General features: G+C 39.0%; 1 protein-coding gene and 1 long non-coding RNA gene across 5 annotated transcripts in view; one reads left to right on the forward strand and one right to left on the reverse strand.

Annotated features, from left to right (window-relative positions):
* SDK1 (sidekick cell adhesion molecule 1) overlaps positions 1-23,075 on the reverse strand; it is a 672,152-nt gene that overhangs the window by 410,275 nt on the left and 238,802 nt on the right. For all 4 annotated transcript variants that reach the window (XM_050966275.1, XM_050966276.1, XM_050966274.1 and 1 more), the window contains one exon: positions 6,998-7,157. In XM_050966275.1, the coding sequence (XP_050822232.1) occupies positions 6,998-7,157 (160 nt within the window). The remainder of the gene's footprint in view (positions 1-6,997; positions 7,158-23,075) is intronic.
* Positions 1-23,075, forward strand: part of LOC127057566 (uncharacterized) — a 477,062-nt gene that overhangs the window by 284,851 nt on the left and 169,136 nt on the right. The window lies entirely within an intron of this gene.

Raw genomic sequence — 23,075 nt, forward strand, 5'->3', positions numbered from 1 at the left:
ATTGTAATCCAAAAAACTGATTTTTATTTTTTTAAATCATGATTATCTATTCAGCTGTCAAAAAAAGGTCATTTTATGTTATGTTCTCCACATTTACCAAAGTTTCAGCATTTTCTGCTAGAGACAGAAACATAATACTTTCAAAATTCATAAGCTGAAAGTTGATCCAAATATAACAATCCCAAAAATGAACAGCATTTTTACAGTGATCAAGAGATTATTTTGCTTTCATTTTGTACGCATTCTAAACCACAAGAGAAAAGGAATTTTCATTGTCTGGATGCCAGCAGGGCACTTAAAGTTTCTGCAAGTAATTTAGAAAGATGGACAGCCTATTTGTTTTGAATGGAACAGCCAAGTAGAGACTAGCTGCCTAGAAGATTTCCATTGCAAGATGGATAGTGACATGTATCAAAGAAACCTAAAAAGCTTCTGTTCCAGAACATAAGGGCTCACTCAGCCAGAGTGATTGTGAGATCTTGGTATTCAAGGACAAAAACTTGACCAAAGATCTATGCAGAACTGCAAGTTGAAGTTTAGTTCATTAGAAGACTTTTTCCAATTTCCATTTTCTTTCTAATGCACCATGTAAGTTAAAAGACAGTGTGGCTGCAGGAGAAAGGCAGTGCTTAATTTGTAATGAAAGACAGGCCAGAGCTCAAGCACTTGTGTCCCAGGTCTCAAGCAATTTTTTACTTTCATAACTGACATGGCATACCCAGAGGTGCCAGGATATAAACTGCTAAGCCTAGAGGTACCAGGGCTCAGCCCTGGCAAACCCTGGCACAAATTAAGTACTGGAGAAAGGCTTTTTATAGCTGTGGCCATAAAGATGCCAATACAAGGCAAATTTGGGGAAAAAACATACTCATTTAAAAAAAAAAAGCTGTTGGAAAGACTGTCTATTCAAAATATGTTACCAGAGCCTTAAGAATCTACCAATTTAGCCTCTTTTATATATAGTCAAATTAAAATGTGACTCCCTAAAATTAAAAACACATCAAAATACTGAGATTGCCAGGTAGAAAACTAGATCATGCTACTGCTCAAAAACCCTTTTTTATGTAAAGCTAAATAACATTTGCTTCAACTTCCAAGATCACCAAATTTGGGACAAAGGCAGTGGATGGAATCCAAGGAGACTTGTTCTAATTAACAAAAATTAAAAAAAAAAAACCAAGGGGGAAAAATGATGTCTGAAGTTCAAATCTACTAGTTCCGACTTGATGCATGCTGATGTGTATTATCCAACATCCTTACTTCAATCAGCCAATATTGATTTGTTTTTCATTGTGACGTGTCTATGTCATGCCACAAAGTTATAAGGTTCTTCTATAAATATGTAAGATGAACTAGTGTATGCAAAGTCACTACAATGCTCTGCATACATAATTAGCATTATACAAAGAAAGAATTTCTAGCCTGCATAAGGTAAGTTGCTCATTCAGGATCATTTGTGTTAAGACAATACTGTGCAAAGACTCCAATTACTCTGTATTTAAAGTGGTCGAATCCTACCATGAACCTGAGTAAACATTTGGAGGCAGGGTGAATGTCCACCTGAAAGTACATGCCCTTCATATCCAGAGCTGCAACCCACATGTCCTTTTCTAGGGATGGTATGTGCCCGTGTCATCATGGGAAATAAAATGGTTGAGATAGTGGAGAATGACAATGGGTATCCAGCCATCCTTCTTGGGTACTAGGAAGTACGTTGAGTAAAAGTCCTTCCCCTAATGCAGAAGGGGTACCAGAGCTCTAACGCACCTCGTTTAAAGAGATTCTTCTTCTTGTCTGAGAATCTCCTCATATGGATGGCCCCTGAAAGGGGGTCGGCAAAGGGTTTTGGAGGGGGCAATGTAAACTCAATCACATAGTCAGAATGGATGATATTTAAGTCCCACTTGTCCATAGTTATTGAACTCCAGGTGTGGAAAAAGACCAACAGACAACCCCCAAAGGATGTGTGGGGATTGGCAGACAGTGGTATTACTAGTTTGCAGCTCTCAAGCTCCCATCAAAAAGAACCCTTATTTAACCAGGATGTTTATCTCCTGAGATGAAATCGGAACCAATTATATCACATCCAAAGTTTAAATCCTGCAAACAAAATCTTTATGTCAAAATGTGCCCTTTCTTGCAATACAATCCAACATACCTACAGCACAAAAACCTTTCTGGGGGAGCACATGAATATTAAGACAGCAAATCTAGAAGTTTTCCATGCATACCAGTTCAAAAATCTTTTGTGCTTATCTTGTGTTATGGAGAGCTATTAAAATTAATAACAGACTTGCAAAATTAATATTTTATGTAACAGTTATTGTAATTATTAATAGTTCATATTTCACTAGCTGTAGCAAATGTGTTTTAATTAGATATGAAAAACAAGAATAGTTAAATGCTAAATAAAATAGCCATGCCTTACATCATGGCCTGAAATTGAATATAAAGATAAGAAACAAGGTACTGTGTATGTAATAGGTATGTGGTCTCTCTCTCTCTCTCACACACACACACACACACACACACACACACACACACACACACACACACACACACACACACACACGTTACAGTCCACTGATCTGAGTTTGTTACAAGACCAGTGTGTGGTAAAATGATAATTTTTATTTTAATTTATTACAGATATGTGCAAATCTGAATACTGAATACCATGGCAATCTGAACTTTTTGTTTCAGTTCACACGTCAGACATATTCTTATTCAGATTTTTTTCCAAGAGCAGAAAATAAGAAGTTTCTCATGCACCCTAGCATCTCTAATGTTCTTGAGTCCTACTCTCTGCCTTTCGATACCACCCGAGAGGTCCCAGGTCCTGCCCTCCTCCTACACTCTTCCTTCTTACCCTTTAAGTGACAGTTAGTGTTTTCTGATCCTTCTACCAGCTTCCCTGCTGCTCATACACTGCCATCAACTTTGCTCCTGTCAATCAAAACAATTGCCTCAGTGATGCTCATGCTTCCTGCTGTGATTAATCATCCTATTAGATGTTTTCTTCTGAAAAAAATATTTAAAATCTCCATTTTATAAGCTAACACACACACACCATGTTCAGCACGTTTTGACATATCTGAATAGCTGGCATTCACGAAACTGTTCAACTGTAAGTGGTCCCACATAAAGTAGTATCCCTTAATGTTTAGGGGAAGTGCAAACAGAAGTAAAGTCGATGTGGAAGTAGAGACTGAATGGCTTCATAAGCATTCCCTTCTTTGGGGGTAGAAGGCAGATTACTGGCATTTACTATATTGAGAGAAGACACAGGGAATTCTGTTAGTTATTGCCCCAAAATTATTACCCAAACCCACATGTTCTATGCAGTACAGAATCACTGGTTTGGGGAAAAAGCAAGCTTCTTTCCTCCACAGTAAGATCCCTTGGGGGCAACAATGAAAGTTATAGAAAGAAACCCTTTCCTGGGCTTAATCAGAAGAAATTATAAATCTAAGTTTATACACAGTAAGGAAATTTTGATTTGTCTTTCTGTACTAGACAAGAATAAATCTGGATGAAGACGTTAACAGAGCTAGTCCTAAAAGAAGTAGATAAGACAAGCCAAGAATACCTCTTTCTGCAAAGAACCTCAGATTCACTGAATTTTTGAGTGATTGTGGAGGAGAAATTGGAAGGGTCCAAAACACAGGTATATGGGATAGCACTGACCCCTTTTCATGTCAATAAAGTAGACAATGTAGGGAAACTTAATACTTAGGTTATTATATTCTTTAGTAGAGGGTACAGGCTTTATTCCATAAATATGCTACAGTCAGCTGGGTATGTAATTTGGCTGGATCTGTACTGTCTGAAAGAAGAGAAGCTGTGATGCAGGCATGAGATACTGCAAAGAGACTATCCAGTGCAGGAAGCAGAGCCAAGTGATTTAACTTCAGTATTCAGATTTACCATGTTCTACTACTGCAAGTGGTGCAGCTGCAGCTGTTTGTGTGTGTCTTGAACGCTTTGTGATGAAATGGTCAGTCCAGTCTTGCCACAAACAGCACCAAAGCACTGCAGCCCTTCAAACAAAGCTGAAAGTATAAATGCAATTAAAATGGACCCATTCCACAGTGAACAACTATCTTAAGAGGCAGAAAAACAACCAGTGTTGTGAACTAAGAAACATACTCCCAAGAGTAGAGGTGAAGGAAAGATGATGAGAAAATGTTCCCTTGTGAGTTACTGTCACTTAACTGATTAATAGAGAATGGTAGCACTTCCTTCTATATGTCTACTCTGGTAGCAACTGTCTTCTAAAATAATACTCCACTGCCAGCAACTTTATATAGTGCAAAGGTGGCCACAATGTGGCCAGCAGAGCCCTGTAAAGCACATTTCTGCTCCACTACATGTTTGCAAAAGAGGTGTGGCCTACATAAGTGTGGGGACTGTATGTTCTAAAATTCCTTGCTTTGCAAGATGCAAAGGAAACAGAAAAACAATAATGACATGGAGAAAAAAATCAAAAAATAATCCAAGAAAGATGGAGGCATACTCAATAGGTAACAATTCTGTGTTGCTAAAGGATCAACAAGACTTAACAGGGCTCCCTCATTTCTACTTTCTATGATTTTATGAAGAAAGAGTAAAAGGAGGGAGTAGAGAAATGGAAATAGGTGGAAGTGACAAATGTTAGATTAGCCAACTTCATTTTATTAATTGCATTTAATTTATTCTAAATGACCTAAAACCCAATTTCAAAAAACCCAAATCTAGGAAAATATATATGTCATATAAAGTAGTCAAGTGGCCAACATGAAGCTTGGTGTCATAGAGTTTACCAGTTTGCATTGTATTACTATTTTACCAATTTGACTAAATTACAAAAATACAAAATCTTTTTTTTTGGAGGGAGGGGAATAAAAAGAAGAAATGCTACCCATATTTTTTGTTTGGCTTTCTTTCAACATGTGCAGTTTTATATTCTAATAACTATGTGTTTGTTACCTTGGAAACCGCTGTAGGGTGAATTTTGATTGGATGTATTATCAGATTAATTCTTACAATTGTGGATACTGTTTAAAAATGGTGCACGTGTTTGTGCATTTTTATGGTCCAGGTGCCAAGATGTCACCTCCTCCTCCTCCTCCTCAATGTAAATGTTCAACATTTTAAAAGTTTGTTGTTCCTGCGTTATTGGAAGTGCAGAGAATACGAAAAATTATGCTGAATATTAGTAAATTATATTTTTTGAAAAATCTACAAAAATGAATTATGGGCTAGTCTGTTTATGCAACTGAGTTACAAGAACAGTTATTATTGATGTGAGCAGGGATTTTTAAGGAGCAATTTTGATAGAAGCAGTGATATCAAAGTGAATATATAAACAAACAGTTATAAATAGCTGAGCCCAGGAAGAGGGAAGTGACAGATATGCCCTGAAGTCCAAGGACTTTGCTATTGATGTCACATGGAAGGCATTCACACATTATGGAGACTGGCAGTTTTATAAAACTCTAAAATTGATAGTTATCAGAATGTATGCACTGGTATTATTTCCACATACAACGCTATGAACTATTTTTGTTTACCTTGAGTATATAAATATAAGGATGCAGCTTTTTTTTTATTTCAAAATTAAGCTTCACATTCATAGAAGCAGAAACAAAAAGAGTGGTGATTTTATACAAAGGGTTTCATTCCGCACTTTCTATAGCTTTGAATGCAGTGGGGGCTTTGTCTGGCCAGTGAGAAGAAGAGTCTTGGCTACTTTAAGGGATCCCCCACTTTTGGGCTGTAGAAGGGAGGACTGGAGAGCATCACCTGAGTCAGGGACTGACTGAAATGAGCTCAGGTGGGCCACTGGCCTATGTGCATGTGGGGGAGGGATATTTCTACTCCATTCCTTGCAGACAGAGTCATCTTTCACCCTGAAGCAGCAGCACCCATCTTCCCTCCTATGTAAGCAGAAAATAAACAGGTTTTATCATCTGCTGTAGGCATTGCACTAGTTACTTGTTTCAGAGCTGGAAAGGAATTTTCCTTCACTAGCTTTTCCAGGGCAGAGTGGGCTTCCTTCCCCACAGCAGGTCAGGGGCCTGGTTGGGTTGTCGCAGTCTAGCAGATGGGAGGTGTCCAGTGCAGATACTTGTTCCATAAGAAAGAATAGCTCCCTGATAAACCAGGGAGTTGGATTGATGGGAAGTCATTCCTCAGGGAAGCTGGAGCTTCTAACATCTAGTAAACTGGGGAGATAACTGCCTTTCCCAAGCCCCTTTAAATCCTCATATGAGGGGAAGGCTGTGGGGTCCCATCAATGAGTTGGGGCCAGAATAGGAGGGAGGAGGGCTGATGGCAGCACTCCCCAAACACATGGAAATGATTAAGGACGGAATGATGACCTGCACTGTACAATTTCTTCCTAGGTCGTTGAGGCCAAACTAAACCACATTCCTTGCATCTTGTTTTTTCTTCCTGCTTGGCCAGGACAATAGCTCCTCCAAACTCAGTTCTCTAAAGCTCTGCTTTCAACCCACCATACTTGGTCTCCAAAATGGAGAAGCAAGGTACTAGAGTAGCAGCTAGAGTGAAGTAAAAATGGAGAGTGAAATGAAAAGCCTTTTGTTTAATTTAAAACAGAGTTTTTTGTTGTTTTAGAAGACACTATTGTACAGGGAAAATTCCTATTTTCAAAGGTGAATACACTTATATGGGCATCATTTAAGAAATCCTTGAAGATGATATTGTAAGATGATATTCTCTTCTACTGCATTCCCATTTGAGGGCCTGAGTTGTCGCAAGTTATAAGCATTCTTTTAGCAAAACAGCAAGACATTTTCAAAGTTCCACTCAATTTAGTGTATATAACATCACATTTTATTTATATAATGCCATTGTTCCAATTTTCTTCATGATGCATTGCATTGCCTGTCATCATTACCACACTGTGATATTGTGACCAATAGCAAATCTCTTCTAAGTGCAATCACAAAAAATTATTGCAATTAAAATAATATTTAAAAAAAAATCTATTTACTTATATTCAGTGGAGTAGGCAGTGATTTCAGTGTCATTGTGTAACCACTTAAATTCCAAGGGCCAGCTGCCTTCCGCAAGGCACGTGAGTACAAGACGGTTCCCCTCTAGATGGATCTGGGGCAAACCAGGCTCAGTCTTGAAGTATGGTGCAACATCATCTGAAACATATAAGAGAAAAAATGTTTTCATGACTGTGAAAATGGATATCATCCTTGATTTTAGGCCACCCATATTTAGCCAATTTCCTCTTAAATTATTTAATAAAATAGGGGACTAGGCTGTCCAGTACTAAAGTATCAACCTCCTAAGCATCAACCTTCTGTATCTAGAAACATGCTACTGGTTAACATGCTGCTTGGTTCACAAGTTGAAAACAAGTTGGGAATCCTCAGCCTAGGCTCCTCTTCATAGGTGTTTATTTTCATGGCAAAAGCACTGGACAACCTGGAACATATTCTTGAGCCTCTGCTCATCAGAGGTATACAACAGAAATCTACACAATACCTACATCTGTGTTTAATGTGTCTGGTAGGAGCCGTTGCTATTAGTTTCTTACTTTCATTAACACTAAATCTACACGCAAAACTTTAAAAATCCATTTTGAAAAAAAATATATCAGAAAACAAAGGTTGAATGGAAGTGATCATCACAGCAGGACAAGTGTCACGGCAAATGTATAATTTTGACAAAAGATCACTTTAGAACAAAACATCTTACAAAATAGCACAATGAATGTGTCTTTCAATATTGTCTCTAACTATAGTATCTTAAATTATATTTTCTGTGACCAATCACAGGTTTTGAATTAGGGTGTTTTAATAATGTTCAAGGGTCAGATAGATGTAGCATGCAAACTCTTATTCTTCTGTGGATCACAATTGCTAACAATACTCCATTAGATGAAATTAGGGGTTGTTAATTCAAACATAAAAGATGCTCCTCTTTCACGTGGAAGGAAATATTCAACAGGATTATGAAACATTCTGAGCCCAAACAAACATCCACTGACATTCATGAGAGCAGGATGTGGCCTATGTAATCTAATCCCGGATCCAGTCAAGTTAGTTCAAACTACACCTCTACCTCGATATAACGCTGTCCTCAGGAGCCAAAAAATCTTACTGCGTTATAGGTGAAACCACGTTATATTGAACTCGGTTTGATCTGCCGGAGTGTGCAGCCCCGCCCCGCTGGAGCGCTGCTTTACCACGTTATATCCAAATTCGTGTTATATCGGCTCACGTTATATCGGGATAGAGGTGTATCATCACTACCAAATTACCTGAAACTAGACATTACCATGACTAATAGACCATTTTGAAAAGACAGATCAAAAGAAAGCTGAATGTTCAGATCTTCTTAATCTGGATATGTCTTTTTATTTGAATTACACTGACAAAATACCCCATTAATGGTACTGAGCCTGTTTAGTAAACATGCAAGGCCTATTTGTGCATGGAATCTGGACTTTCTTCCTGGTTGTTTTATAGACTTCCTGTGTAACCTGGGGCAAGCCACTTAGGGGCAGAGCCTCAGTTAGGCCATGTCTACATCTAAAATTTTGCAGCGCTGGTTGTTACAGCTGTATTAGTACAGCTGTATAGGGCCAGCGCTGCAGAGTGGCCACACTTACAGCAACCAGCGCTGCAAGTGGTGTTAGATGTGGCCACACTGCAGCGCTGTTGGGCGGCTTCAAGGGGTTTTGGGGAAGGCGAGAGCAAACCGGGGAAGGAGACCAGCTTCGCCGCGGTTTGCTCTCGCGTTCCGCGAACCACCCTGCAAACCGCAGGGAAGGAGACCTGCTTGCTCGGGGGTTCGGCGAACGCGAGAGCAAACCGGGGAAGGAGACCAGCTTCGCCGCGGTTTGCTCTCGCGTTCCGCGAACCACCCTGCAAACCGCAGGGAAGGAGACCTGCTTGCTCGGGGGTTCGGCGAACGCGAGAGCAAACCGGGGAAGGAGACCAGCTTCGCCGCGGTTTGCTCTCGCGTTCCCCGAACAAGCAGGTCTCCTTCCCTGCGGTTTGCAGGGTGGTTCGCGGAACGCGAGAGCAAACCGCGGCGAAGCTGGTCTCCTTTCCCGGTTTGCTCTCGCGTTCCGGAACCACCCTGCAAACCGCAGGGAAGGAGACCTGCTTGCTCGGGGTTCGCGGAACGCGAGAGCAAACCGCGGCGAAGCTGGTCTCCTTTCCCGGTTTGCTCTCGCGTTCCCGGAACCACCCAGCAAACCTCAGGGAAGGAGACCTGCTTGCTCGGGGTTCGGGGAACGCGAGAGCAAACCGCGGCGAAGCTGGTCTCCTTTCCCGGTTTGCTCTCGCCTTCCCGGAACCACCCAGCAAACCTCAGGGAAGGAGACCTGCTTGCTCGGGGTTCGGGGAACGCGAGAGCAAGCCGGGGAAGGAGACCAGCTTGATTACCAGAGGCTTCCTCAGGTATGCTGGGATACCTGCTTATTCCACGGAGGTCAAGAAAAGCGCTGGTAAGTGACTATACTTGATTACCAGCGCTGGATCACCAGCGCTGGATCCTCTACACCCGAGACAAAACGGGAGTACGGCCAGCGCTGCAAACAGGGAGTTGCAGCGCTGGTGGTGCCCTGCAGATGTGTACACCTCCTAAGTTGCAGCGCTGTAACTCCCTCACCAGCGCTGCAACTTTCTGATGTAGACAAGCCCTTAGTTTAAACTGTCGTAGCTCCACTCAAGTTCCTGGAGCTATGACAATTTACACCAGGTGAAAAACTGCCTTAATCTCCCTGTATGAAATCCAGGAGAATTCATTCTTTGTATCTTATTTTCCATCTGTAATTTGGGGGTAATAATGCTTCCCTTACCCACATGGGTGTTGTGAGGGCAAATTAAAAAGTATAAGTTACTTAAAAACCTTAGAATATAAAAGAATTTCCGTTGATCATACAGGATGGTTCTAACATAGAAAACTAAGCCAATCTTCACATTTATCACATTACACAAAACGTGGACCTGATATTGAATACAAAATGAGCCCCATTAATAGAATACATTTTACTGTCCAGATAGAGCTTTAAAGAAAAAATAAGTCAATATGGAACTGACACTTTTTTGTCTGGCAGATTATTCAGTTAAAAATTCCATAAAATTAGGTTCCTATCGCTGTTAAACTATAGCAATATTACTTTCCAGATCACAAAATTTTAATGTGAAAAATCAGTAGAATATAAGTCAACGATGGTTTTATGCACTAGTCAAATTCCAATTAAATTAGACCAAGTTATTCAACAAGGAAGTCTACAAAATCCAGCTCCTATTGGTGTAATAGTGCATAAATACAAGTATGTTGCTTTCCAGATCACAGAGTTTCAGTACAAAAAAATATGAAGAGATAGAGGTTTAATCAGGTGTGAAAGCAATTTCACCTGTGTACTCAAGAAAAAAAAAACAAAAAACAAAGACCTGAAAGGAACCCAACATACAGCTGCTGGTGAAATCAGTGGAGATGCTCATGTTAGAGTTCCATTGAGAGGTAGGTGCTAGCAAGGCACTCTCTAAAAAAATCTCTGACTCTGCAATGTGCTTCCTTCATCCTAAAGTAATGTTTTAAACTAGACCATCGGTATTTCACTAAATCATTAAGATATTCTGGATACTGTGTGTACTGGTATTCAGGTTTGCAAATATATTTTGATTCAAAGGAGTCCTATATTAATTTCTGTAATTCAAGTGTTCTTGATTTTGATTTTTTAAAAATAGAATGTGTTGATGCAACACAGTACTGCAGAACTTCAAAAGGTACTATAGTAGCTTAAAGATATGATGTGGTGATATTATTGAAAATAACTCAGATGTTTTAAGGCCAGAAGGGACCATCATGATCATCTAGTCTGACCTCCTGCACATTGCAGGCCACAGAACCTCAACCACCCACTCCTGTAATAGACCCATGACATCTGGCTGAGTCCTCAAATCATGATTTCAAGTTACACAGAATCCACCATTTTTTCTAGTTTAAACTTGCAAGTGATCAGTGCCCCTTGCTGCAGAGGAAAATGAAAAAAACCCAGGGTCTCTGCCAATCTGACGAGGGGAAAAATTCCTCTCTGATCACAAATAGGGCAATCAGTTGGACCCTGAGCATGTCAACAAGACCCACCAGGCAGACACCTGGGAAAGAATTATCTGCAGTAACTCAGAGCTCTCCCCATCTAGCGTCCCATCTCCAGCCAGAGAATATTGTGACACCCTGGCACCCCGATATTCAACACTGTCATGTAATTAGGATATGTTTTGTACAAAGTATGCCTTGTGAGGTATCATTCTAAAAGTCTTGATCTGCTAGACATTAATATCTTGTTGGATTGTATGTGCTACCATTGTATGCAAAGCTATGCCAGTGGCTATGTATGTGTTACTGAAACATGTTGTGAGGTGGAAAACACCCACAAGCAGCCTTTCAAGTACAACAGTAAAAAGAACAAACAATGTTAATGACTTATTGAGGAAATGCACACAAGCACAAGGATTACCCCAGGAACTGTGTGCAATAGAAACCTCTCAGAGATAGCACTACACAATGGGAACCATTTGACCCAGGTCACAGCAAAAGAGCTTTCCAGCAAGTGGGAAGAAGATATAAAAGGGGGACAATGACATCATGATGGCAACTCACTCTTTCTACAACACCACACCTGGAAACACCAGAGGGGCAAGGACTGAACAGTGGGAAGTGATGGTCCCAGGCTAGAGGGATTTTTAGTCTATGTATGAAAACCTGCCAAGGCAACTTGTGCCTTAAGACTCTGATTATTTATCACTCAATGTGAGAATTTCCTAATTATATCCTACCTGTCTAGTGTGTTAAACTCAGTTTGCAGTTTTGTTTATTTACTAAGGTAATCTGCTTTGATATGTTTTCTATCCCTTTTAATCATTTAAAATCTGTCTTTTGTAGTTAATAGATTTGTTTTTGTTTTGTCTAAAACCAGTGTGGAAATCATACTTGGGGCAGAAAGCTGTTGCGTCTCTCTCTCCACAATGAAGGAGGGAGTGAATTTCGTGATCTTACCCTGTACAGTTCTCTGTGCAGCACAAGATGGTATAATTTTGGGTTACACTCCAAAGGGAAGTGTGTGCCTCAGCAACTGGGAGGTGCCTTAGCTGAGCCTTCCCATGCAGAGCTGATCTCGGCACGTGTGTGAAGCTACAGCTGGGTGTGTCCCTATCTGTGTGCATGCTGGTGAAGGAGCAAGCTTGGAAAGCTTGCAACTTATTACAGCACCACAGAGTGAAGGGGAGCCCAGGCTGCTGGGTCAGGTGGTCTCAGTGGTACCCTAGTGCCAAGTGGCACCTCAGGGGAACCGTAACAGATATTTGCTATTAGCAGTCACAGATGGGCCATGTTCCATTGTAGGCAGTCTCATCAGACAATCCCCCTCTATAAATTTATCAGCCTCAGTCTTGAAACTAGTTAGGTTTTTTACTCTCAATGCCCTTGGAAAGCTGTTCCAGAACTTCATTCTTCTGATGATTAGAAACCTTCACCTAATTTCAAGCCTACACTTGTTGATGACCAATTTATATTCATTTGTTCTTGTATCCACACTGGCGCTCAACTTAAATAACTCCTCTCCCTCCCTGGTATTTATCAATCTGATAAATGTATGGAGAGTTATCATATCTCCCCCCAGCCTTCTTTTGGTTAAGTTAAACAAACCAAGCTCCTTGATTCTCCTCTCATAAGGTAGATTTTCCTTTCTTCTAATCCTCCTGGTAGCCCTTCTCTGCACCTGTTCCAGTTTGAATTCATCTTTCTTAAACACGGGAGACTAGAATGGCACACACTATTCCAGGTGAGGCCTCACCAGTGCCTTGTATAAATGGTACTAACATTTCCCTATCGCTGCTGGAAATACTTCGCCTGATGCTTCCTAGGACTGTAATAGCCTTTCAGTCATATGACATTGGCAGTTCATAGTCATCCTGAGATCAGCCAATACACCCAGGTCTTTCTCCTCCCCTGTGCTTCCAACTAACACAGCCCCAGCTTAAAACAAACTCTTTGTTAGCTCCACAATGCATGATCTTGCACTTTGCACTATTAAATTTCATCCCATTTCTATTACTCTATAACTTTTCTCTATATCATAAAAGTTGAGCTCCTGGAAAACAATACCAAGGTATGTAGCATTCATATGTTAGTATTACCAAAAAACTCATAGAATTAGATATATAAGTTACATTTTTAGGATTAATATCACATTCTGAATGATTCCTTCTCATCATTTTTAATACTTAAAAATCTCTATTAAAAATAAGCTCTATTCACTCCACTGCCATATCCAATTCTTCTGTTTGAATATAGAACTTTTATTGTGATTTTTATGTCCATTAATGGTGTGAGAGAGAATTATGGAGAAGTGCATGGATATTCCAAATTATTAAGGAGGAAAATTATATCTATCTTGGCTTTATAATGTCTACTCAATTACACCTGATGATTTTTGAATTCAGTTACATTTTATAAAGTTTTGTTTCCTTTCATTTTAAAAACTTTCAGTACTTTTTCCAACCAAATTCTGTGTTATTGTTCTAGACAAAAATATGTATTTATTAAGTTTTTTGACTTTTTAAAATTAAAAGTAATAATATTGTGATTAATATTAACTTGACTGGGTTGTACAATGATGCTACTGTATCTTATTCTATGCTTTCAGATATGAATTCTTTAAAAAACAAAAAACAAAAAAAACCAAATACCAGCAACTCGGATGTTATTCATTCTTCCACCCCACTTTTTTTTGTGAATAGATATCTTGGTTGTGAGTATGTTACCAATTTGTGCCAATACTTAAGAATCAATGAAACATTATATTCTAGCAGTGCATGGAGTTTTTGTTGTTGTAGTTATATTTTTAATGGCAATGTTTACCCTAGATATTTAGATGTTTTAATTATAGTACATTAAATTTAGAGCTTATATTTTTCTTCTGTATATGCTTCTATTTTGCCAATGATTTAGCAATAATTTATCAATCTAAATATATTTTTAAATTGTAAATAATTTAAATATATAATCTACATAAAGGATCTAATAAAGTAAATGTCTTGCATTATCTACTTTACCACATTAACTTGAATACTTTTTGTATCTTAATTGTCAAACTGACAATAGGACATCAAAGGATGCCCCCCCCATTTTTTTATAAACTAGTTGAGCTGAGAGACCTAATGACTAATCTATTTCATAACCTGCTCTTTTCTTTTATTTTCCTTTCCTTTTTTTAAAAAAAGAAATAATAATCCACCCCCAGATACCAGAAGAATCAATTGTACCATAAACAAGGGGTGCCACTAGCACACAAATTCTCTAAAATGTTCTTGTAAAGTGACAATAAAATTTATTAAGCCATCATAATAAGCGCTATCAATAAGGTTAGAGTCCAGCTGAGGAAGGATTAGAAATCTCAGCATGAATGAAGCAATCATCTTGAGTAGGACCTTTATTAATCGCACTCCGGTTTTTAGACAGCTGAATTTCCCAGGGTGACTAACCTTTTGGTTAAAACTGCTAATCTTCCTTTCAAAACTTATTATATAATCAAACTCAAACATTTTCATTCTCCAGCACACTGCATGAAGGACTGAAAGTTATATCTGATCAGCCAATCAATATGAAAATTATGGATCTCTCCTTGTTTTGGTAAATAGCCACCCAAACTTCATTTGCAGATAGTTTTGGGTACAACAGTAAAACTGTGAAAATTATGAAATCCACAGATTGTTGCAAAGAAACTTCTCTAAGATTTAACAGCAGAAAGATTTCAATACTTTAGCAGAATAAGTCATAGCACACTTCCAGGTATTTTGCTTTATAATTATCATAAATTAAACCCAGCTACACAGCCATTACTAAAATAATAGTATAGTGCATTCTATGATATCATCCTTGCTGGGTTTTTCAGTTATACTTTCCCACTTCCTTGAAAATGTTCAACAATTCAATAATTCCAAATGGTTCAGTGATTAGAGCAAACAAGATTCCCAGTTTTTGTCTTATACTTGGTACAAAACATGTCAGACATATGGAATCAAATCCCATCAATTTCATTCAAGGCAAAAGAGAAAATTTCTTTCCAATATCTCTAACTTTTCTGAATGTATTGAAAGCTGTAAGTACAGAGAATCAATAATAAGACAAAGAAAACAGTAGAACCTCAGAGTTAAGAACTGACCAGTCAACCACACACTTCATTTGGAACTGGAAGTACACAATCAGGCAGCAGTAGCCAAAAGGGCCGGGGGGGGGGGGGGCGGGAATGGAAATGTAGTATGGCGTTGTGTTAAAGGTAAAGTACTTAAAAAAAGAAAGGAAAGAAGCATTTTTCTCCTTCATAGTAAAGTTTCAAAGCGATGTTAAGTCAATGTTCAGTTGTAAACTTTTGAAAGAACCACCATAACGTTTTGTTCAGAGTTCCAAACAGTCTCCATTCCCAAGGTATTTGTAACTGAAGTTCTACTGTAGATAACTGGATAAATAAATTTTAAGACTTCAGTCTAATAATAAAAAGCATTCAAGTACATATATCCATGCTTGTGGAGTTTTGCTACATAAATAAAGTAGCAGATTTTGTTTAACCAAGCTAACTACAGATGTGTAAAGAAATGGAATAAAACCATTAGTCCTACTTTTTCCTTGTGAGACTATTTAGCCATCCAGTGAGATTAATCTCCAATGAAATGGACATCAGCAAAATAAACGATTGCCCCAATGAGCTATTTGTTCCTGTTTTTTCAGTGGTTTTTTTCAACATCCATGTTAAGAAGCAGACATGCTGGTAAAAAAAATCCTCCTGTTACTTCACTCTTATGTAAGCATTTTCCCTTTCTAAAAACAAACAATTTATATAAAAGTCAGAGCAAAACTGCCGTCAGACTTTGCACCTCGCCATATCCACAAAGATTTAAAACATCACTGCTGATACAGCCCACCAAGAGGTTTTTTCAGATTTCAAATGTTATAAAGTAGTCTTCAGAATTCAATCCAATTTTCTTTGAAGCTAAAATTTAATAGACCTACTGGAACGTTTTTAAAAAGAATATAGCACACGATATAAATTATCCTGATTCTCCAGAAAATTTACTTAAACCCTTTAAGTAATTTTATCCTCTAATCTTATATTCCTGATTTTCTCATCAAGCATTCACCATTAGTTTGTCAAATTCAATTATATAATCAGCGATCACTAAAAATTCACTACAAGAAAAAATGAAAATAAGATACCGAGCAAAGCTTCTAAAAGAAAAGGTAGCAGAAAAGCCTTGAAGACTGTGTTTTCTTTGAAGCCAAGTGCAGTGCCATGGAGAACTAGTCCATATTTTCAGTACTGGTGTTCACTTATAGAGTATAGTGATACTTATATCCCCAAAGAATGTTCTAGACAGAGTTAGATCAAGGCAGTTAAAGTGGGAGGCATTTAAATTTCAAATTGTACTATTAGAGGGAAGTTAACTGTGACTCCCATATGGCAGACCCAGAATAACCACTCTAGGAAGTATAAGTTCAGCCAGAATGAGGAAAGCTGACCCAGGAAGAAAAGAAGGATGCAGAAGCTAGTTAGAATGTTGGGACACAGCTGGACAAGTCAACATGACAGAGGTAGTCTCTTTATTAGTTCAATTGTTGGACAGACAGAAAAGCCCAACCCAAAGAGGGACCTGGTCAACTCAAGGTTCAGCAGAGCTCAAAAGAAGTAAAGGAGCCCCAGGACAAGTTCCTTTAAGTCATTATTTCACTTTCACTGCACTGAAGTTTGGTTCAGCTTCTCACGTGAGTACTTCTGTGTTTGTATGTTCCATTCAACCCTCCCTTCTATTCACAGTGCTACACAAGCAAAGTTGAACACATTCATAAAATACATAAATTTTAACGGTATAAAACCAATTAATTTCCCCCCTCACCACCAAAAACCCAGGGTATAATTTAGAAGCAAAAGCAGCATTTATACGTTCATAGCCCAGAAGCATATTTTTCCTGCACACCAAAGCCTTACACATTCACATTATTTGCTTCTTTTTATATGTCTTTTTCTAGTAATCAGTGCTTCTTGACCTGACTGGAGCATTACCAGCCGGCTAGGATTTTCAAAGGAATTTAAGATAGTTCAGTGCCAAAATCTGACTGAAATTGAAACTTCTAGCCCCTTTCTGAAGAGGTAAAAGAGGCTATAGTTATCTTGATCTCCTGGAAAGAAACCTTTCCAACTGAAGTACTAAGAGGACAGAAACAAATTAAAAGAAGACAGCTGGGCCCCCAAACTAAAGACTACTGATTTAGGAAAGGCTGAGTAGTTACAATGAGAGAAAGGATAGTCCAGTAGTAAGGGTATTAGCTTGAGATTCAGGAGATCTGAGTTCAAGTCTCTACTTTGCTGTTGGGCAACTCACTTAGATTTTCTGCACCTCAATTCTCCTTCTATAAAATGGAAGAACGGCAATTCCCTATTTTAGGGTTGTTGTGAGGATAAATAAAAGTTAAGACTATGAGGTGCTCAGATAACTGTGGTAAGTGGATCCTTATGAGTATCTTAGATAAAGGAGTGTCTTAGATCTAGAGATTCAAGGGATCTTAAGTAGGAACTTTGTACCGGAACCAGCTCCTTTCACGGAAATTTATCTCCACTTCTTCTGTACAGAAATTGTCCGGCAGCATCTGACCCTCTGTATCTTATTCCTAGTGTGTAAAGTGGGCCTTGATAAGGGTTGTGCTGAAGAAGCAGGGTGTGTGCAAGCTGACTTAAGCAACAAGGAAAGAAGAGCACTAAAAGGCTGGTTGGTGATTGGTTGTGATTTGTCACAGGTGACTGACTGGATGAAACAAAACTACAGCAGTTTACTTTAAGCTTACTTAAAAAAAAAAAGGGTTAAGAAAACCAAAGTGGAACAGCATGGGGTTAACAGACTAAAAGAAAGAAAGAAAAATCTTTTCAGTGAGCTTGAAAGAAGAATGCAATAAAAAGAAATGGAATATAAATATATAAAAAGCAAGGAAGCAAAATAATGAAATTGACAAAGAAAACATTTTCATCATCGTTATTTTACATACATTTTGAAAGTATGATGCTGAATAATATCCACAGTCTTATGAATTAATCAAAATTAAACTCATAAATATTTATGGATTTTTTCTTCTGTGGATGGCCTTGATTCCACCAAGTTACACTTCTCATACCTATAATGCTACAGAGATACCGGAAATTTTCATTTCCAGGGCCAGTACTGTCAACAGTGTCAAATCTTTAACCACAGACAAGAGCAACACCCCATCAAAGACAGGTTAAAATGCTGGTGTGACATTTACTGCTGATGCTTCAGTGCAGAAGGCATGGAGTGAAAACAGCTTTGCACTGATTGACAGCTGAGAACTAGAACCTCCTGGGGAATCAAGACCTCTTTTTATCATGCCCTGGGCACATCCCAAGGCTCCTTTTCTTCTTTTCAAAAGGAAACTTCCATCTCTTATCCCCTTAACTCCCCTTACCCCACAAACACACACAAGTTCTGGATGCAAGATTTATTCCCCTGTGCAACTGAACCTGCCTATCTTGTATGGCTTAGGAGTATGGGGAAGGTCAGGCACTGAATCTTGGGCCCTTACAGCATAGGGACCAAATTGAATGGCTTAGTTTCAGGGGCCCAGATTTTTTTAAATTAGTCCTGTGCTTGAGTTCAAACTTCTAAAATACAGTGTTGAGACACAGTAGACGATCACCATCCACTATGTCAAAGGTACATTAGCATATTGGAGTCTCCTTAGCAGTACTGCTGTGCAAGAAGGCTGTTCTAGCCAATATGTTGGCTAGTTGTGATTCAGCTTGTTTTGGCTGTGAGACAAATCTTTGAAAAGACCAATTAAATTAAACAAATGTTTTACTGCCATTCTCCAAATGTATATTTCAAAACAGATAAATCACCCAGTGAATCTTTCCTTAAGATAGAAGATAGTATTTTTAAAAATACTATTATGGTACTACATGATCAAAGCTTCTGTCATGGGGTGTATGTACCCCAGCTACCTAATACAGGTACTGCCAGCCATTGCTGATTGGCAGCCTCACAGCAGCTGGGAGGATAGAAGGACAGGAGTGGACAGGCCTGGGTTCTCCTGATGGACCTAATATCAGACGTTTTTTCAGATCCCTGGGTACCAGAAATAGATTGTGTTATGTGTTATGAATATTGACTATGTATCTGTATTTCAAATGTAGTTACACTGGGGTGATGCACACTAGGCAAGATGCTTTCAGTCTAGATAGTTGTTTGGGAAGGGCCTATTTAGGGTAATGAGCCATTAGGGAAAACAGTAAGTCCTAGGAGAAGCTTATCACCTGCTGAGCCTTCCTGAGAATGTACCAGACAGCCTGTAAGTAATGGCTGCTATGACTCCACAGGTTCATATGACCAGGCCATATGACTCTGGACTCCATCTTGCGGTGTCAGTGTTTTTCCACAAACTGAGTTTGGGGCAAAGGCTTCCTGGTATATGCATAAACTATATAAGCCAGAGAGTGACATCATCTGTTGTTCTTCAGTCCACACACAAGAAGACTCCTAGAAGCAGCTGGGCAGCAGAGACTGGAATGGGGGAAGTGCTGGACTCTGGCTAAAGGGATTTCTAACCTGTGTATGAAAACCTGGGAAATCCAAGCTGCAAAGCAAAGGCAGCTTATGCCTTAAGAATCTGCAAGCCTGCTTGTACCATCACTCTAATTCATATCCAATCCATCTAGTATGTTAAGATTAGTTTGCATTTTTGTTTATTTGCTAGGTAATCTGCTTTGGTCTATTTGCTATCCCTTATAACAAGGGTTCTCAAACTGGGGGTCAGGACCCCTTAGGGGGTCACAAGTTTATTACATAGAGGGTCACAAGCTGTCAGCCTCCACTCCAAATCCCGCTTTGCCTCCAGCATTTATAATGGTGTTAAATATATAAAAAAGTGTTTTTAATTTATGAGGGGTCACATGCAGAGGATTGCAATGTGAAAGGGGTCACTAGTACAAAAGTTTGAGTACTGCTGCCTTATAATCACTTACAAATCTTTTGTAGTTAATAAACTTGTTTTATGTTTTAATCTAACCCACCATGCCTTTAAGTGAAGTGTATGGGGAAAAATCTCAGCTCAGTTTAACAAAGGCTGTTGTATTTCCTCTCCACATTGAGGGGGAGGCAAACGGGATAATAAATTCATACTGGTCAGGGTTTTGACCAGGGCAGGATGGGACAGCTCTGTGGTCCTAGGCTGGAAAGCTGATGGATATTTTGGCTGTAGCCTCTGTATTGTTGGTTCATGCAGTGGCTGGTCAGAGAGCCTGTATGAATGCTGGAGGAAGTGTAGGAACAGGAGTGTGCCACAGCAGCACAGTGTGAGAGGGAGCCTAGGCTGGTAGGTCAGAGGACTCAGTGGTACCGCAGTTCCAGGTGACACCCCAGGGTGAACCCATCACTGCTGAGCTGAGGGAGTCATGGCTATGCCTCACTTGGCCAGGACGGATACCGTTACACTGACTCACAACTTCCCATAAAGGGTGTGCCTCTAAATTCTTATTAGAGACTGAGGCCCATATTGGACCTCAGTTAATCTGGAGTAAATCCAGAGGAACTCCATTTAAGTTAATGTTACTCTTCAGTTTCAGTAGTGTTAATCTGCTCAGATTCTGCCTTAGATCTTCAAGTAGCTGAGTCTATGTAACACACTACACAAAGACAGGAAGATTGCTACTAGATATCAGTACTGTGGTGTCATGGTATAAGTCCTCAATCTGAACCTTAAGGTCTAAAAAATGGGGTACCAGCATGAATTCCTCGAAGCTTAATTACCAGCTTAGATCTGATAAGCTGCCACCACCCAAAAAATTATAGTGTTTTGGGGCACTCTGGTCCCCTCAAAAACCTTCCCTGGGGACCAAGACCCAAATTCCTTGAGTCTTACAACAAAGGGGAATAAACCATTTCCCCCCCTTCTCCTTTCTTCCTCCCAGATCTTTCCCGCCCTGGGCACACTAGGAGATCACCGTGATTCAAACTCCTTGAATCACAACACAGAGAAATCAGTTTTTTTCCCCCCCTTCTCTCCCCCTCCCAGGCGTTCTGGGCTATCCTGGAGAAATAGACAGATTCAAGCTCCGTGAATCTAAACAGAGGGATTCCACCTTCCCCCCCTCCCTCCCTGTCTCTCACCAATTTCCTGGTGAGTACAGACTCAATTCCCTTGAGCCTCAACAAGGGGAAAAAATCAAACAGGTCTTAAAAAGTAAAACTTTTAATAAAAAGAAAAAAAGTAAAAGTTGTCTCTGTAATTTAGACGGTAAAAGTTACAGGGTCTTTCAGCTTATAGACACTAGAGAGAAGCCTCCCCCCAGCAAAATACAATTTAAAATACTTCCAGCAAAATACACATTTGCAAATACAGAAAACAATCAAAAGACTATAACCGCCTTTCTACTTAATACTCACTATTCTGAATACATAAGAGATGGTAACAGGGAGATTGGCAAGAAACCTGGTTGCACATCTAGTCCCTTTCAGGACCCAGAGAGAACAAAGCAAAACCCAAAAAACACAAACAAAGACTTCCCTCCACCGAGATTTTAAAGTATCTTGTTTCCTGATTGGTCCTCTGGTCAGGTGTTTTTGGTTTACTGTTTGTTAACCCTTTACAGGTAAAAGAGACATTAACTCTTAACTATCTGTTTATGACATGTGGTCTCTGTATTAACTGAGGCTGATAGACAGAAGCTTCAGTGTGGATAGAAGATTTGGTTGGCGATAGCCCATGATCTCAGGATGAAGTAAAGGTTCATGGGGAAAACTACTTCTGTATCTCTAGAATATCTAGTTAGTAAAAGACTAGATCAACAGATAATCAACAGGTAGACTGTGGGCCAAATCTGGACTACCAGATGCTTTTGAATGGACCCTGAAATCTTTATTTTTTTTTACTGTCTCTGGAATCTGACCCTTGACTATACCTTGATCAAACACATACTCCACCTCATTTTCTTGCCAATATTCTCATCCCAAAGTACCAGGGTAAATGCCTAACTGCTGAAGATGCTGCTGCTATGGCAGGGCACCTAATAATCATATAATTGATCATGTCAACTATAATAAATGTCAAGGCTGCCAAGGTGAACCATTCAAGCAGTACAGGTTTCCTACTGATATTTCAAAGAAAGTCATACCACTAAACTGTTGGAAGGCACTAGCTAAGCACTTGTAACCAGAGTTTGTTGAAGTGCTCAACCAGCTTTTAACAGCAGTAGCCTCCTTTGCAGGCACAGAAAGAATTTGGACTAACTCATTCAATGTTGAGAAATTGATTGGGAGTTGAAAAAGCAGGAAAACTTGTCTCTGTATTCTAATTTAGGAATAAAAATGACAAGGGGGAGGATGAGATCTACTACTTTAAAAAGTTTGAAGGATAGTCTACACAACTTACACACATTTTCCAGAGACTCAGGCAAGTAGAAACTTAAACTCCAATTGCCTTTCATTTAGTTATATTTGAAAATTTTCCCAGGCTGACCTGAAATCAGTTTATTTCATTGACTACAGTTAATATCTGTATTCCTCTTAATAAATCATTTAGATGTAAATGTGAAACATGTTTTGATAAGCTTTTAAGTATCCAAAACATTTAAGGTTGTTCTGTTTAATAAACATGTTTAATTAAATTCCAGTAACTGTTCTAATGCAGCTTGACAAATCATGAGTGAAAAGTTAAAATTTACCATTTTCTAACATATTTAAATGTACAATAAGCATTTGTACATATTAACCTATATAAATTGTTTAAAATGTATTTAGTTAGTGTATCCTCCTACACAGCAAAAACATTTACCAAATCTAGAGGAGAGACTATTTGCTTGTAAATCAAACATGTTTTAATGTTTACAACTGCCAAAGAGAATGCACCCTTCTTTTGAAAATAGGTGAAGTAGAAATAGAAAAGTTGATTCAAATTGATTATTTAAATTGAGGCTTTCCACTTGGTGATTTAACGTCATGAGTTAAATAGTGTTGTTTCAAATCAATCCACCCTGTATA

This window comes from Gopherus flavomarginatus, chromosome 9 (genome assembly GCF_025201925.1).
Source record: "Gopherus flavomarginatus isolate rGopFla2 chromosome 9, rGopFla2.mat.asm, whole genome shotgun sequence".
In the NCBI taxonomy this organism is placed as follows: domain Eukaryota; kingdom Metazoa; phylum Chordata; order Testudines; family Testudinidae; genus Gopherus; species Gopherus flavomarginatus.